This window comes from Hyperolius riggenbachi, chromosome 6 (genome assembly GCF_040937935.1).
Source record: "Hyperolius riggenbachi isolate aHypRig1 chromosome 6, aHypRig1.pri, whole genome shotgun sequence".
Classification (NCBI taxonomy): domain Eukaryota; kingdom Metazoa; phylum Chordata; class Amphibia; order Anura; family Hyperoliidae; genus Hyperolius; species Hyperolius riggenbachi.
The window spans coordinates 391511033-391527054 of record NC_090651.1 but is presented as its reverse complement, the minus strand read 5'-3'; the positions used below and the strand labels follow the sequence as shown (position 1 = coordinate 391527054).

At 44.5% G+C, this 16022-nt stretch overlaps 1 protein-coding gene across 1 annotated transcript; it reads right to left on the bottom strand.

Moving 5' to 3' along the window:
- Window positions 1-13562: 13562 nt before the first annotated feature.
- LOC137522321 (C3a anaphylatoxin chemotactic receptor-like) lies at window positions 13563-14501 on the bottom strand. Its single transcript, XM_068242352.1, has one exon. The coding sequence runs from the start codon at window positions 14499-14501 to the stop codon at window positions 13563-13565; it is 939 nt and encodes a 312-aa protein (XP_068098453.1).
- Between the last annotated feature and the right edge of the window lie 1521 nt (window positions 14502-16022).

Genomic DNA, 16022 nt, shown 5'->3' with positions numbered 1-16022 from the left:
GTGCGGGTGCCCCCTGGTTCTGGAATCTGCAGTAGAAGTCACTTAGGCTTTCAGCGAGCTCGATGCTGGGGGTCACATGCTGAGGGGGTGGCTTGTAGTTAATGGCGGCCTTTAGCTCCTCCCACACGGCCTCATTGATCCTTTACCAGACCAGTGGAAATCCTCCCTGAGAAAAAGTTTCCAGTTATTCAGTGAAGTGGGGAGCCCTGGTGGTCTATTTAAAGATGCTTTGTTGCAGCTGGCTTTACTATAGTGTGGCAAGACCTACCCGCATGACTGTCACTGGCACCTGCCGTCACTTTCTCCCATCCAATGCATAGAACGTACAAACCGCACCCAGCACCACCCTCTCCTGTGCTTGCTCACTCACATGCCACTCACCACTGACACTTCGCCACTCACCACTGACGCTCCGCCACTGACCACTGACGCTCCACCACTCACCACTGACGCTCCGCCACTGACCACTGACGCTCCGCCACTGATCACTGACGCTCCGCCACTCACCACTGACGTTCCGCCACTGACCACTGACGCTCCGCCACTCACCACTGACGCTCCACCGCTCACCACTGACGCTCCGCCACTGACGCTCCGCCACTCACCACTGACACTCCGCCACTGACCACTGACGCTCCGCCACTGACCACTGATGCTCCGCCTCTCACCACTGACGCTCCGCCACTGACCACTGACGCTCCACCACTCACCACTGACGCTCTGCCACTGACCACTGACGCGCCGTCACTGACCACTGACGCTCCGCCGCTCACCACTGACGCTCCACCGCTCACCACTGACGCTCCGCCGCTCACCACTGACGCTCCGCCGCTCACCACTGATGCTCCGCCACTGACGCTCCACCACTCAACACTGACGCTCCGCCACTGACCACTGACGCTCCGCCACTGACCACTGACGCTCCGCCACTGACCACTGACGCTCCGCCACTCACCACTGACGCTCCGCCGCTCACCACTGACGCTGCTCACCACTGACACTCCGCCTCTCACCACTGATGCTCCGCCACTGATCACTGACGCTCCGCCACTGACGCTCCGCCACTCACCACTGACACTCCCCCACTGACCACTGACGCTCCGCCACTCACCACTGATGCTCCGCCACTCACCACTGACGCTCCGCCACTCACCACTGATGCTCCGCCACTCACCACTGACGCTCCGCCACTCACCACTGACGCTCCGCCTCTGAACTACTGGAAAATACCGGCAAAAGCAGCTTTGAATTTGTCTATTACACCAGCCAATGGGATAACTTTAATTGGAAGGAAACAAATAGATTTGTTTATAAAAGTTCAGCAGGTTTAATGCTCTACAGCAGAACAGTCTAGACCAATTGTGGCATAAATGGTGACACATTTAGTACTTGATTCACAAACGGTGCTAACTGTTAGCACGGCTTTTCACACTGAAATGTGGCCCAAATTGTGTGTATTTTCTGCTAAAATGTAGCCCAAATTGTGTTTATTTTCTGCTGAAATGTGGCCCAAATTGTGTTTATTTTCTGCTGAAATGTTGCCCAAATTGTGTTTATTTTCTGCTGAAATGTGGCCCAAATTGTGTTTATTTTCTGCTGAAATGTTGCCCAAATTGTGTGTATTTTCTGCTGAAATGTGGCCCAAATTGTGTTTATTTTCTGCTGAAATGCTGCCCAAATTGTGTTTATTTTCTGCTGAAATGTGGCCCAAATTGTGTTTATTTTCTGCTGAAATGTTGCCCAAATTGTGTTTATTTTCTGCTTAAATGTTGCCCAAACTGTGTGTATTTTCTGCTAAAATGTAGCCTAAATTGTGTTTATTTTCTGCTTAAATGTGGCCCAAATTGTGTGTATTTTCTGCTAAAATGTAGCCCAAATTGTGTTTATTTTCTGCTGAAATGTGGCCCAAATTGTGTTTATTTTCTGCTGAAATGTTGCCCAAATTGTGTTTATTTTCTGCTGAAATGTGGCCCAAATTGTGTTTATTTTCTGCTTAAATGTTGCCCAAATTGTGTTTATTTTCTGCTGAAATATTGCCCAAATTGTGTTTATTTTCTGCTGAAATCTTGCCCGAATTGTGTGTATTTTCTGCTGAAATGTGGCCCAAATTGTGTTTATTTTCTGCTGAAATGTTGCCCAAATTGTGTTTATTTTCTGCTGAAATGTGGCCCAAATTGTGTTTATTTTCTGCTGAAATGTTGCCCAAAAATGTTGCCCAAATTGTGTTTATTTTCTGCTGAAATGTTGCCCAAATTGCGTTTATTTTCTGCTGAAATGTTGCCCAAATTGTGTTTACTTTCTGCTAAAATGTGGCCCAAATTGTGTTTATTTTCTGCTGAAATGTTGCCCAAATTGTGTTTATTTTCTGCTAAAATGTAGCCCAAATTGTGTTCATTTTTTTCTGAAATGTGGCCCAAATTGTGTTTATTTTCTGCTAAAATGTTGCCCAAATTGTGTTTATTTTCTGCTGAAATGTGGCCCAAATTATGTTTATTTTTTGCTGAAATGTTGCCCAAATTGTGTTTATTTTCTGCTAAAATGTGGCCCAAATTGTGTTTATTTTCTGCTGAAATGTTGCCCAAATTGTGTTTATTTTCTGCTGAAATGTGGCCCAAATTGTGTTTATTTTCTGCTGAAATGTTGCCCAAAAATGTTGCCCAAATTGTGTTTATTTTCTGCTGAAATGTTGCCCAAATTGCGTTTATTTTCTGCTGAAATGTTGCCCAAATTGTGTTTACTTTCTGCTAAAATGTGGCCCAAATTGTGTTTATTTTCTGCTGAAATGTTGCCCAAATTGTGTTTATTTTCTGCTAAAATGTGGCCCAAATTGTGTTTATTTTTTTCTGAAATGTGGCCCAAATTGTGTTTATTTTCTGCTTAAATGTTGCCCAAATTGTGTTTATTTTCTGCTAAAATGTGGCCCAAATTGTGTTTATTTTCTGCTGAAATGTTGCCCAAATTGTGTTTATTTTCTGCTGAAATGTTGCCCAAATTGTGTTTTTTTTCTGCTAAAATGTGGCCCAAATTGTGTTTATTTTCTGCTGAAATGTTGCCCAAATTGTGTTTATTTTCTTCTGAAATGTGGCCCAAATTGTGTTTATTTTCTGCTAAAATGTTGCCCACATTGTGTTTATTTTCTGCTGAAATGTTGCCCAAATTATGTTTATTTTTTGCTGAAATGTTGCCCAAATTATGTTTATTTTTTGCTGAAATGTGTAGTGTTGGGCGAACAGTGTTCACCACTGTTCGGGTTCTGCAGAACATCACCCTGTTCGGGTGATGTTCGAGTTCGGCCGAACACCTGATGGTGTTCGGCCAAACTGTTCGGCCATATGGCCGAACTAAGAGCGCATGGCCGAACGTTACCCGGACGTTCGGCTAGCGCTGTGATTGGCCAAACGGGTCACGTGTAGTGTTGGGCGAACATCTAGATGTTCGGGTTCGGGCTGAACATGGCCGCGATGTTCGGGTGTTCGAGCCGAACTCCGAACATAATGGAAGTCAATGGGGACCCGAACTTTCGTGCTTTGTAAAGCCTCCTTATATGCTACATACCCCAAATTTACAGGGTATGTGCACCTTGGGAGTGGGTACAAGAGGAAAAAAAAATTAGCAAAAAGAGCTTATAGTTTTTGAGAAAATCGATTTTAAAGTTTCAAAGGGAAAACTGTCTTTTAAATGCAGGAAATGTCTGTTTTCTTTGCACAGGTAACATGCTTTTTGTCGGCATGCAGTCATAAATGTAATACATATAAGAGGTTCCAGGAAAAGGGACCGGTAACGCTAACCCAGCAGCAGCACACGTGATGGAACAGGAGGAGGGTGGCGCAGGAGGAGAAGGCCACGCTTTGAGACACAACAACCCAGGCCTTGCATGAGGACAAGAAGCGTGCGGATAGCAATTTGCATTTTGTCGCCATGCAGTCATAAATGTAATACAGATGAGAGGTTCAATAAACAGGGACCGGAAACGCTAACCCATCACAGATGTTCATTGTTCATGTTACTTGGTTGGGGTCCGGGAGTGTTGCGTAGTCGTTTCCAATCCAGGATTGATTCATTTTAATTTGAGTCAGACGGTCTGCATTTTCTGTGGAGAGGCGGATACGCCGATCTGTGATGATGCCTCCGGCAGCACTGAAACAGCGTTCCGACATAACGCTGGCTGCCGGGCAAGCCAGCACCTCTATTGCGTACATTGCCAGTTTGTGCCAGGTGTCTAGCTTCGATACTCAATAGTTGAAGGGTGCAGATGGATTGTTCAACACAGCTATGCCATCTGACATGTAGTCCTTGACCATCTTCTCCAGGCGATCGGTGTTGGAGGTGGATCTGCACGCTTGCTGTTCTGTGTGCTGCTGCATGGGTGTCAGAAAATGTTCCCACTCCAAGGACACTGCCGATACCATTCCCTTTTGGGCACTAGCTGCGGCTTGTGTTGTTTGCTGCCCTCCTGGTCGTCCTGGGTTTGCGGAAGTCAGTCTGTCGGCGTACAACTGGCTAGAGGAGGGGGAGGATGTCAATCTCCTCTCTAAAGTCTCCACAAGGGCCTGCTGGTATTCTTCCATTTTGACCTGTCTGACTCTTTCTTCAAGCAGTTTTGGAACATTGTGTTTGTACCGTGGATCCAGAAGGGTATAAACCCAGTAATTGGTGTTGTCCAGAATGCGCACAATGCGTGGGTCGCGTTCAATGCAGTCCTAGGCCGAAGAGGTCATAGCCTAGGGTCACAAAACCTGTTTATTTGGGCAATTTCAATGGTGGCGAGTCTGACGTACATAAATCGCAGCAATGGCCGTTAGCAACGTCTGAATCTCACGAAATGTCTCATGCAGGTAGAAGACATATTGTTAGACTTGGGCTCCAAAGATGGGTTCCCTACATCTCTGCAAACCAGAGTTACAGGGCTCCAAATTTGGTAAAATCCCCTATAGGCTTTCATTGGGCCTCCTATTTACAGTTCCAAAATCTCACATCTTTTCAAAGGGCAATTGCTCAGCAGTGGCAAATTTTCTAGCATTGTAGGGACCCTTAGGGGGAACATGACTGGTGAGTTTCGGGCCCCTAGGCCGAAGAGGTCATAGCCTAGGGTCACAAAAACCTGTTTATTTGGGCTATTTCAATGGTAGTGATAGTGACGTACATAAATCTCAGCCATGGCCGTTAGCAACATCTGAATTTCACGAAATGTCTCATGCAGGTGTGGCCCAAATTGTGTTTATTTTCTGCTGAAATGTTGCCCAAATTGTGTTTATTTTCTGCTAAAATGTGGCCCAAATTGTGTTTATTTTTTTCTGAAATGTGGCCCAAATTGTGTTTATTTTCTGCTAAAATGTTGCCCAAATTGTGTTTATTCTCTGCTGAAATGTGGCCCAAATTATGTTTATTTTTTGCTGAAATGTTGCCCAAATTGTGTTTATTTTCTGCTAAAATGTGGCCCAAATTGTGTTTATTTTCTGCTGAAATGTTGCCCAAATCGTGTTTATATTCTGCTGAAATGTGGCCCAAATTGTGTTTATTTTCTGCTGAAATGTTGCCCAAAAATGTTGCCCAAATTGTGTTTATTTTCTGCTGAAATGTTGCCCAAATTGCGTTTATTTTCTGCTGAAATGTTGCCCAAATTGTGTTTACTTTCTGCTAAAATGTGGCCCAAATTGTGTTTATTTTCTGCTGAAATGTTGCCCAAATTGTGTTTATTTTCTGCTAAAATGTGGCCCAAATTGTGTTTATTTTTTTCTGAAATGTGGCCCAAATTGTGTTTATTTTCTGCTAAAATGTTGCCCAAATTGTGTTTATTTTCTGCTGAAATGTGGCCCAAATTGTGTTTATTTTCTGCTGAAATGTTGCCCAAATTGTGTTTTTTTTCTGCTAAAATGTGGCCCAAATTGTGTTTATTTTCTGCTGAAATGTTGCCCAAATTGTGTTTTTTTTCTGCTAAAATGTGGCCCAAATTGTGTTTATTTTCTGCTGAAATGTTGCCCAAATTGTGTTTATTTTCTTCTGAAATGTGGCCCAAATTGTGTTTATTTTCTGCTAAAATGTTGCCCAAATTGTGTTTATTTTCTGCTAAAATGTGGCCCAAATTGTGTTTATTTTCTGCTGTAATGTTGCCCAAATTGTGTTTATTTTCTGCTGAAATGTTGCCCAAATTGTGTTTTTTTTCTGCTAAAATGTGGCCCAAATTGTGTTTATTTTCTGCTGAAATGTTGCCCAAATTGTGTTTATTTTCTTCTGAAATGTGGCCCAAATTGTGTTTATTTTCTGCTAAAATGTTGCCCAAATTGTGTTTATTTTCTGCTGAAATGTTGCCCAAATTATGTTTATTTTTTGCTGAAATGTTGCCCAAATTATGTTTATTTTTTGCTGAAATGTGTAGTGTTGGGCGAACAGTGTTCGCCACTGTTCGGGTTCTGCAGAACATCACCCTGTTCGGGTGATGTTCGAGTTCGGCCGAACACCTGATGGTGTTCGGCCAAACTGTTCGGCCATATGGCCGAACTAAGAGCGCATGGCCGAACGTTACCCGGACGTTCGGCTAGCGCTGTGATTGGCCAAACGGGTCACGTGTAGTGTTGGGCGAACATCTAGATGTTCGGGTTCGGGCTGAACATGGCCGCGATGTTCGGGTGTTCGAGCCGAACTCCGAACATAATGGAAGTCAATGGGGACCCGAACTTTCGTGCTTTGTAAAGCCTCCTTATATGCTACATACCCCAAATTTACAGGGTATGTGCACCTTGGGAGTGGGTACAAGAGGAAAAAAAATTAGCAAAAAGAGCTTATAGTTTTTGAGAAAATCGATTTTAAAGTTTCAAAGGGAAAACTGTCTTTTAAATGCAGGAAATGTCTGTTTTCTTTGCACAGGTAACATGCTTTTTGTCGGCATGCAGTCATAAATGTAATACATATAAGAGGTTCCAGGAAAAGGGACCGGTAACGCTAACCCAGCAGCAGCACACGTGATGGAACAGGAGGAGGGTGGCGCAGGAGGAGAAGGCCACGCTTTGAGACACAACAACCCAGGCCTTGCATGAGGACAAGAAGCGTGCGGATAGCAATTTGCATTTTGTCGCCATGCAGTCATAAATGTAATACAGATGAGAGGTTCAATAAACAGGGACCGGAAACGCTAACCCATCACAGATGTTCATTGTTCATGTTACTTGGTTGGGGTCCAGGAGTGTTGCGTAGTCGTTTCCAATCCAGGATTGATTCATTTTAATTTGAGTCAGACGGTCTGCATTTTCTGTGGAGAGGCGGATACGCCGATCTGTGACGATGCCTCCGGCAGCACTGAAACAGCGTTCCGACATAACGCTGGCTGCCGGGCAAGCCAGCACCTCTATTGCGTACATTGCCAGTTTGTGCCAGGTGTCTAGCTTCGATACTCAATAGTTGAAGGGTGCAGATGGATTGTTCAACACAGCTATGCCATCTGACATGTAGTCCTTGACCATCTTCTCTAGGCGATCGGTGTTGGAGGTGGATCTGCACGCTTGCTGTTCAGTGGGCTGCTGCTGCATGGGTGTCAGAAAATGTTCCCACTCCAAGGACACTGCCGATACCATTCCCTTTTGGGCACTAGCTGCGGCTTGTGTTGTTTGCTGCCCTCCTGGTCGTCCTGGGTTTGCGGAAGTCAGTCTGTCGGCGTACAACTGGCTAGAGGAGGGGGAGGATGTCAATCTCCTCTCTAAAGTCTCCACAAGGGCCTGCTGGTATTCTTCCATTTTGACCTGTCTGACTCTTTCTTCAAGCAGTTTTGGAACATTGTGTTTGTACCGTGGATCCAGAAGGGTATAAACCCAGTAATTGGTGTTGTCCAGAATGCGCACAATGCGTGGGTCGCGTTCAATGCAGTCCTAGGCCGAAGAGGTCATAGCCTAGGGTCACAAAACCTGTTTATTTGGGCAATTTCAATGGTGGCGAGTCTGACGTACATAAATCGCAGCAATGGCCGTTAGCAACGTCTGAATCTCACGAAATGTCTCATGCAGGTAGAAGACATATTGTTAGACTTGGGCTCCAAAGATGGGTTCCCTACATCTCTGCAAACCAGAGTTACAGGGCTCCAAATTTGGTAAAATCCCCCATAGGCTTTCATTGGGCCTCCTATTTACAGTTCCAAAATCTCACATCTTTTCAAAGGGCAATTGCTCAGCAGTGGCAAATTTTCTAGCATTGTAGGGACCCTTAGGGGGAACATGACTGGTGAGTTTCGGGCCCCTAGGCCGAAGAGGTCATAGCCTAGGGTCACAAAAACCTGTTTATTTGGGCTATTTCAATGGTAGTGATGGTGACGTACATAAATCTCAGCCATGGCCGTTAGCAACGTCTGAATTTCACGAAATGTCTCATGCAGGTAGAAGACATATTGTTAGACTTGGATTACAAAGATGGGGTCCCTACATCTCTGCAAACCAGAGTTACAGGGGTCCAAAATTGGTAAAATCCCCCATAGGCTTTCATTGCCTCCCTATTTCACTTTCCAAAATCTCACATCTTTTCAAAGGGCAATTGCTCAGCAGTGGCAAATTTTCTAGCATTGTAGGGACCCTTAGGGGGAACATGACTGGTGAGTTTCGGGCCCCTAGGTCAAAGAGGTCATAGCCTAGGGTCACAAAAACCTGTTTATTTGGGCTATTTCAATGGTAGTGATGGTGACGTACATAAATCTCAGCCATCGCCGTTAGCAACGTCTGAATTTCACGAAATGTCTCATGCAGGTAGAAGACATATTGTTAGACTTGGATTCCAAAGATGGGGTCCCTACATCTCTGCAAACCAGAGTTACAGGGCTCCAAAATTGGTAAAATCCCCCATAGGCTTTAATTGGGCCTACTATTTACCGTTCCAAAATCTCACATCATTTCAAAGGGCAATGGCTCAGCAGTGGCAAAACTCACCAGTCATGATCCCCCTAAGGGTCCCTACAATGCTAGAAAATTTGGTACTGCTGAGCCATTGCCCTGTGAAAAGATGTGAGATTTTGGAAAGTGAAATAGGGAGGCAATGAAAGCCTATGGGGGATTTTACCAATTTTGGACCCCTGTAACTCTGGTTTGCAGAGATGTAGGGACCCCATCTTTGGAATCCAAGTCTAACAATATGTCTTCTACCTGCATGAGACATTTCGTGAAATTCAGACGTTGCCAACGGCCATGGCTGAGATTTATGTACGTCACCATCACTACCATTGAAATAGCCCAAATAAACAGGTTTTTGTGACCCTAGGCTATGACCTCTTCGGCCTAGGGGCCCGAAACTCACCAGTCATGTTCCCCCTAAGGGTACTTACAATGCTAGAAAATTTGGTACTGCTGAGCCATTGCCCTTTGAAAAGATGTGAGATTTTGGAACTGTAAATAGGAGGCCCAATGAAAGCCTATGGGGGATTTTACCAATTTTGGACCCCTGTAACTCTGGTTTGCAGAGATGTAGGGACCCCATCTTTGGAATCCAAGTCTAACAATATGTTTTCTACCTGCATGAGACATTTCGTGAAATTCAGACGTTGCTAACGGCCATGGCTGAGATTTATGTACGTCACCATCACTACCGTTGAAATAGCCCAAATAAACAGGTTTTTGTGACCCTAGGCTATGACCTCTTCGGCCTAGGGGCCCGAAACTCACCAGTCATGTTCCCCCTAAGGGTCCCTACAATGCTAGAAAATTTGCCACTGCTGAGCAATTGCCCTTTGAAAAGATGTGAGATTTTGGAAAGTGAAATAGGGAGGCAATGAAAGCCTATGGGGGATTTTACCAATTTTGGACCCCTGTAACTCTGGTTTGCAGAGATGTAGGGACCCCATCTTTGGAATCCAAGTCTAACAATATGTCTTCTACCTGCATGAGACATTTCGTGAAATTCGGACGTTGCTAACGGCCATGGCTGAGATTTATGTACGTCACCATCACTACCATTGAAATAGCCCAAATAAACAGGTTTTTGTGACCCTAGGCTATGACCTTTTCGGCCTAGGGGCCCAAAACTCACCAGTCATGTTCCCCCTAAGGGTCCCTACAATGCTAGAAAATTTGCCACTGCTGAGCAATTGCCCTTTGAAAAGATGTGAGATTTTGGAACGGTAAATAGTAGGCCCAATGAAAGCCTATGGGGGATTTTACCAATTTTGGAGCCCTGTAACTCTGGTTTGCAGAGATGTAGGGACCCCATCTTTGGAATCCTAGTCTAACAATATGTCTTCTACCTGCATGAGACATTTCGTGAAATTCAGACGTTGCTAACGGCCATGGCTGAGATTTATGTACGTCACCATCACTACCATTGAAATAGCCCAAATAAACAGGTTTTTGTGACCCTAGGCTATGACCTCTTCGGCCGAGGGGCCCGAAACTCACCAGTCATGTTCCCCCTAAGGGTCCCTACAATGCTAGAAAATTTGCCACTGCTGAGCAATTGCCCTTTGAAAAGATGTGAGATTTTGGAAAGTGAAATAGGGAGGCAATGAAAGCCTATGGGGGATTTTACCAATTTTGGACCCCTGTAACTCTGGTTTGCAGAGATGTAGGGACCCCATCTTTGGAATCCAAGTCTAACAATATGTCTTCTACCTGCATGAGACATTTCGTGAAATTCAGACGTTGCTAACGGCCATGGCTGAGATTTATGTACGTCACCATCACTACCATTGAAATAGCCCAAATAAACAGGTTTTTGTGACCCTTGGCTATGACCTCTTCGGCCTAGTGGCCCGAAACTCACCAGTCATGTTCCCCCTAAGGGTCCCTACAATGCTAGAAAATTTGCCACTGCTGAGCACTTGCCCTTTGAAAAGATGTGAAATTTTGGAACTGTAAATAGGAGGCCCAATGAAAGCCTATGGGGGATTTTACCAAATTTGGAGCCCTGTAACTCTGGTTTGCAGAGATGTAGGGAACCCATCTTTGGAGCCCAAGTCTAACAATATGTCTTCTACCTGCATGAGACATTTCGTGAGATTCAGACGTTGCTGCGATTTATGTACGTCAGACTCGCCACCATTGAAATTGCCCAAATAAATAGGTTTTTGTGACCCTAGGCTATGACCTCTTCGGCCTAGGACTGCATTGAACGCGACCCACGCATTGTGCGCATTCTGGACAACACCAATTACTGGGTTTATACCCTTCTGGATCCACGGTACAAACACAATGTTCCAAAACTGCTTGAAGAAAGAGTCAGACAGGTCAAAATGGAAGAATACCAGCAGACCCTTGTGGAGACTTTAGAGAGGAGATTGACATCCTCCCCCTCCTCTAGCCAGTTGTACGCCGACAGACTGACTTCCGCAAACCCAGGACGACCAGGAGGGCAGCAAACAACACAAGCCGCAGCTAGTGCCCAAAAGGGAATGGTATCGGCAGTGTCCTTGGAGTGGGAACATTTTCTGACACCCATGCAGCAGCACACAGAACAGCAAGCGTGCAGATCCACCTCCAACACCGATCGCCTGGAGAAGATGGGCAAGGACTACATGTCAGATGGCATAGCTGTGTTGAACAATCCATCTGCACCCTTCAACTATTGGGTATCGAAGCTAGACACCTGGCACAAACTGGCAATGTACGCAATAGAGGTGCTGGCTTGCCCGGCAGCCAGCGTTATGTCGGAACGCTGTTTCAGTGCTGCCGGAGGCATCGTCACAGATCGGCGTATCCGCCTCTCCACAGAAAATGCAGACCGTCTGACTCAAATTAAAATGAATGAATCCTGGATTGGAAACGACTACGTAACACTCCCGGACCCCAACCAAGTAACATGAACAATGAACATCTGTGATGGGTTAGCGTTTCCGGTCCCTGTTTATTGAACCTCTCATCTGTATTACATATATGACTGCATGGCGACAAAATGCAAATTGCTATCCGCACGCTTCTTGTCCTCATGCAAGGCCTGGGTTGTTGTGTCTCAAAGCGTGGCCTTCTCCTCCTGCGCCACCCTCCACCTGTTCCATCACGTGTGCTGCTGCTGGGTTAGCGTTACCGGTCCCTTTTCCTGGAACCTCTTATATGTATTACATTTATGACTGCATGCCGACAAAAAGCATGTTACCTGTGCAAAGAAAACAGACATTTCCCGCATTTAAAAGACAGTTTTCCCTTTGAAACTTTAAAATCGATTTTCTCAAAAACTATAAGCTCTTTTTACTAATTTTTTTTTCCACTTGTACCCACTCCCAAGGTGCACATACCCTGTAAATTTGGGGTATGTAGCATGTAAGGAAGCTTTACAAAGCACAAAAGTTCGGGTCCCCATTGACTTCCATTATGTTCGGAGTTCGGGTCGAACACCCGAACATCGCGGTGATGTTCGGTGAACGTTCGCGAACCCGAACATCTAGGTGTTCGCCCAACACTAGAAATGTGGCCCAAATTGTGTTTATTTTCTGCTGAAATGTGGCCCAAATTGTGTTTATTTTCTGCTGAAATGTTGCCCAAATTGTGTTTATTTTCTGCTTTAATGTTGCCCAAATTGTGTTTATTTTCTGCTGAAATATTGCCCAAATTGTGTTTATTTTCTGCTGAAATGTTGCCCAAATTGTGTGTATTTTCTGCTGAAATGTGGCCCAAATTGTGTTTATTTTCTGCTGAAATGTTGCCCAAATTGTTTTTTTTTCTGCTGAAATGTGGCCCAAATTGTGTTTATTTTCTGCTGAAATGTTGCCCAAATTGTGTTTATTTTCTGCTGAAATGTTGCCCAAATTGTGTTTATTTTCTGCTGAAATGTTGCCCAAATTGCGTTTATTTTCTGCTGAAATGTTGCTTAAATTGTGTTTATTTTCTGCTAAAATGTGGCCCAAATTGTGTTTATTTTCTGCTGAAATGTTGCCCAAATTGTGTTTATTTTCTGCTAAAATGTGGCCCAAATTGTGTTTATTTTCTGCTGAAATGTTGCCCAAATTGTGTTTATTTTTTTCTGAAATGTGGCCCAAATTGTGTTTATTTTCTGCTAAAATGTGGCCCAAATTGTGTTTATTTTCTGGTGTCTGTGGAAACTGTTGCTGCATTTATTATTTAATGGTCATAGTTTGCTATATTTGGTGCTTTGAGTTTACGGTTACGCCCTGCTCATACAATGTCATGGCCACGCCCATTTTTTGTTGCTGCGAACTCCCCCGATCCCCCACATGCCCATTTTTTGGTGCAAAACCCCCCCTTCTCAGATTGGACCCAGGAAAATCTGGTCACTGTACTCTTCTAAAGCTTTGATTTTCCTGAGCAGAAGTAAAGCTGCTAATTAGAGTGGTTGCAGAGCCGGAGCTCAGCTAAGTGTCGCACTCCAGTGCCCAAGTTATTCACCTGGCGTCAGCATAGCCACAAATTGCATTCTGGCCTGGTGGGGTGAGGCAGGTTCCTCAGGTGGCAGAAGTAGTGGGGCAGCACCCGCCTGGCCTGGGGGGGGGGGCACCGAGCTGGAGGGGGTAGCTGGAGGGGGTAGCAGTAGGGGGCATTGCAGGTAGGGATGAGCAGTGGTACACCTATGGCAGCACCCAAATTACCAGACACAGCTGTGTCCATTTCATTTGTTCCAGTTAGAAGCTGCAGAGTAATGAGAATAATTCATTTAAAGTCATTGATTATATTTTCTATCCTAGCTTTGATGGAGTTCCTGGCTGTGGAGCCGTGTATACGGCCAAGCAAGACATAAATAATGGGATTGAGGCAGCTGCTGATGGACACAAGACATAGACAACAAGAAGTGACCATAAGATCAGTGAGGGACTCCGATATGTCTATCCTCCTCGCTATATATGGCCACATGTTAAATGGAAACCAGCAGAGGAAGAAGCAGCCCACAGTTGCCATAATAATCCTGAAAGTTCTTTGAAATCCTTTAGGTCTTCTAAATGTATTGGAGCATAGCTTACAGATGATGAGTCCATAACTGACGAGGATTATGGCGAAGGGGATCCCAAACATGAGGAGATTTTTAAGCATCAGAATATGATTGGAAAAAGTATCATGTGAAAATTCATACTGTGGAAAAGTGTAGAGTTCAGTCAGATAATATGTGTGGATGTGTCCATGAAATAGAAATAGAAATGCCAACATAATTGTGAGAGGAACAATCCAGAGAAAGACTGAGGCAATGTTGGCCAGTTTCCTTGTTCGGTGCCTTTTAGTCCAAAATGGACACAAGATGGCCGCACAACGGTCAATGCTAATGACTGCTAGGAAAGTGACACTGACGGAGGCATTGATGTTCAGCATGAAAAAGTTAAAAATGTTTAATATCTGAAGATCCATGTCTATGTATTCAGGTAATACAAATTCCTCATTCAGAATCAATGCTGCGATACGCAGAGGAAGGCAAAGGCAGAAGATGAAGTCCGCTATGGCCAAGTTCAGAATCCACACGGCACTGACTGTCTTCATTTTGTAACCAGAGATCCAGATGACCAAACCATTGCCCAGGATTCCCACAATGGAAGTGATGCAGTACGAGGAGACAGTCAGGACCTTCGCAGCCAGGAGAACATTGTCATACGTTTCATTCATCATAAGGCCACACGTAGCTGCAACAGAAGTAAAGAAGTTGAGAGATGTCTATTAAAATGTAATGATTTAACCGAACTGATATGTGACATGATGAGATAAACATAGGTGCGTGTAATACTAGTCTTACTAATAAATTGTCCCAGCGCTTTATTTTCCTGCATTGAAAAAAACCTAGTGTTGTTACCTATGCAAATGAACAAGTCAAACAGCATGTCAAATACAGCCCAATGTCATAAAAAGAAAATAGAAGACACAACACTTTCATCTGGCTGGGGAAACAATGCTGATAACATTTCAGTGCTGAAAAGTGCAGATTATTATTACTTCTGCTTGATTTGCAGCTGAATGAAGCAAATCTTACATCAGACTGCCAGCTGTTTAGAATTCAGCCTTAAAAAAACAGCTCCCAAACTAAAAATATGACATACTTGTGTTACAGGGCCAGAGGTCTCATATCAATAGATATTTTATGTTATTTTTGTATTATTTAGGGTTTATATATCAGTGAAATGTTCTGCAGCACTTTACTGTACAGTATATAGTCTTGTTACTTTTTGTCCCACATAGAGGACCACAATCTAATCTCCACTTTGGTCAGATGGTGTCAAATGGCCAGCCGAGAATCGAGCATGTGTACAGGTGACCCCGCGGGTCATCTACCGTTCCAATATACCAGATCTTTTACTGACCGATACCCCAAGTGTATTGGTCTTCTCCTGCTCCATGCGCCGTCCCACCTCGCTGCTCCAGATATTCAGACGTATCTCTCTGCTATAGCACCTATGTGTCACAATTGGTGTCAGCAAGTACGAAAATCTGATTCTTTGGTGATCTACAGTATCACCAAACAATACCGATACTTGATTATAAGGTGATCTGCAGAATCACCAATAATGCAAATATAGCAACACTGAGGAATATTGTGAACTAGTCACACTTTATTGTACTGTGTGTAGTGATTGTTGCAAACAGTAAGTACTACCTCACCAGAGGAGCTGGTGGGTACTAACAGTACTGATCCCCTCAGGCAAGGGCTCTCTGGTGAGGATAGAATGGTCAGACTAATTGGGTTGGCAATAGGCAGGCAGATACGGTACAGAATCGTAAGGCAGAGGAGAGTCGGTATAACAGGCATAGTCGGCAACAATATCAGAGGGGCTAAAGTACAGATTCACTGAGCAGAAAAAGATAACAGTTTTCAGGCAGAGTAGGCAACGAGATCAGATGGGCAAAGGTACAGAATCACTAGGAGTAAGAATAGTCAGAACGAGCCAGAGTCAAATACAAATAATATAGTAATAATGCACAATCCTAACACTGTGTGAAATCCCCAGTTTCCTCCCGGATCAAAGCACACCGGATCTAACTAAGGTCTGAGCGCTAGCAGGAAGTGATCGCAACAGCAGACGAGTTGTCACTGAAACCGCCGTGCTTAAGAAGCGGAGGAGACCCTCGAGGCACGCCCACCGCCCTCAACCAATCAGCAGCGGCGAGCGTGCCCTCTGACGTCAGCCGATCGGC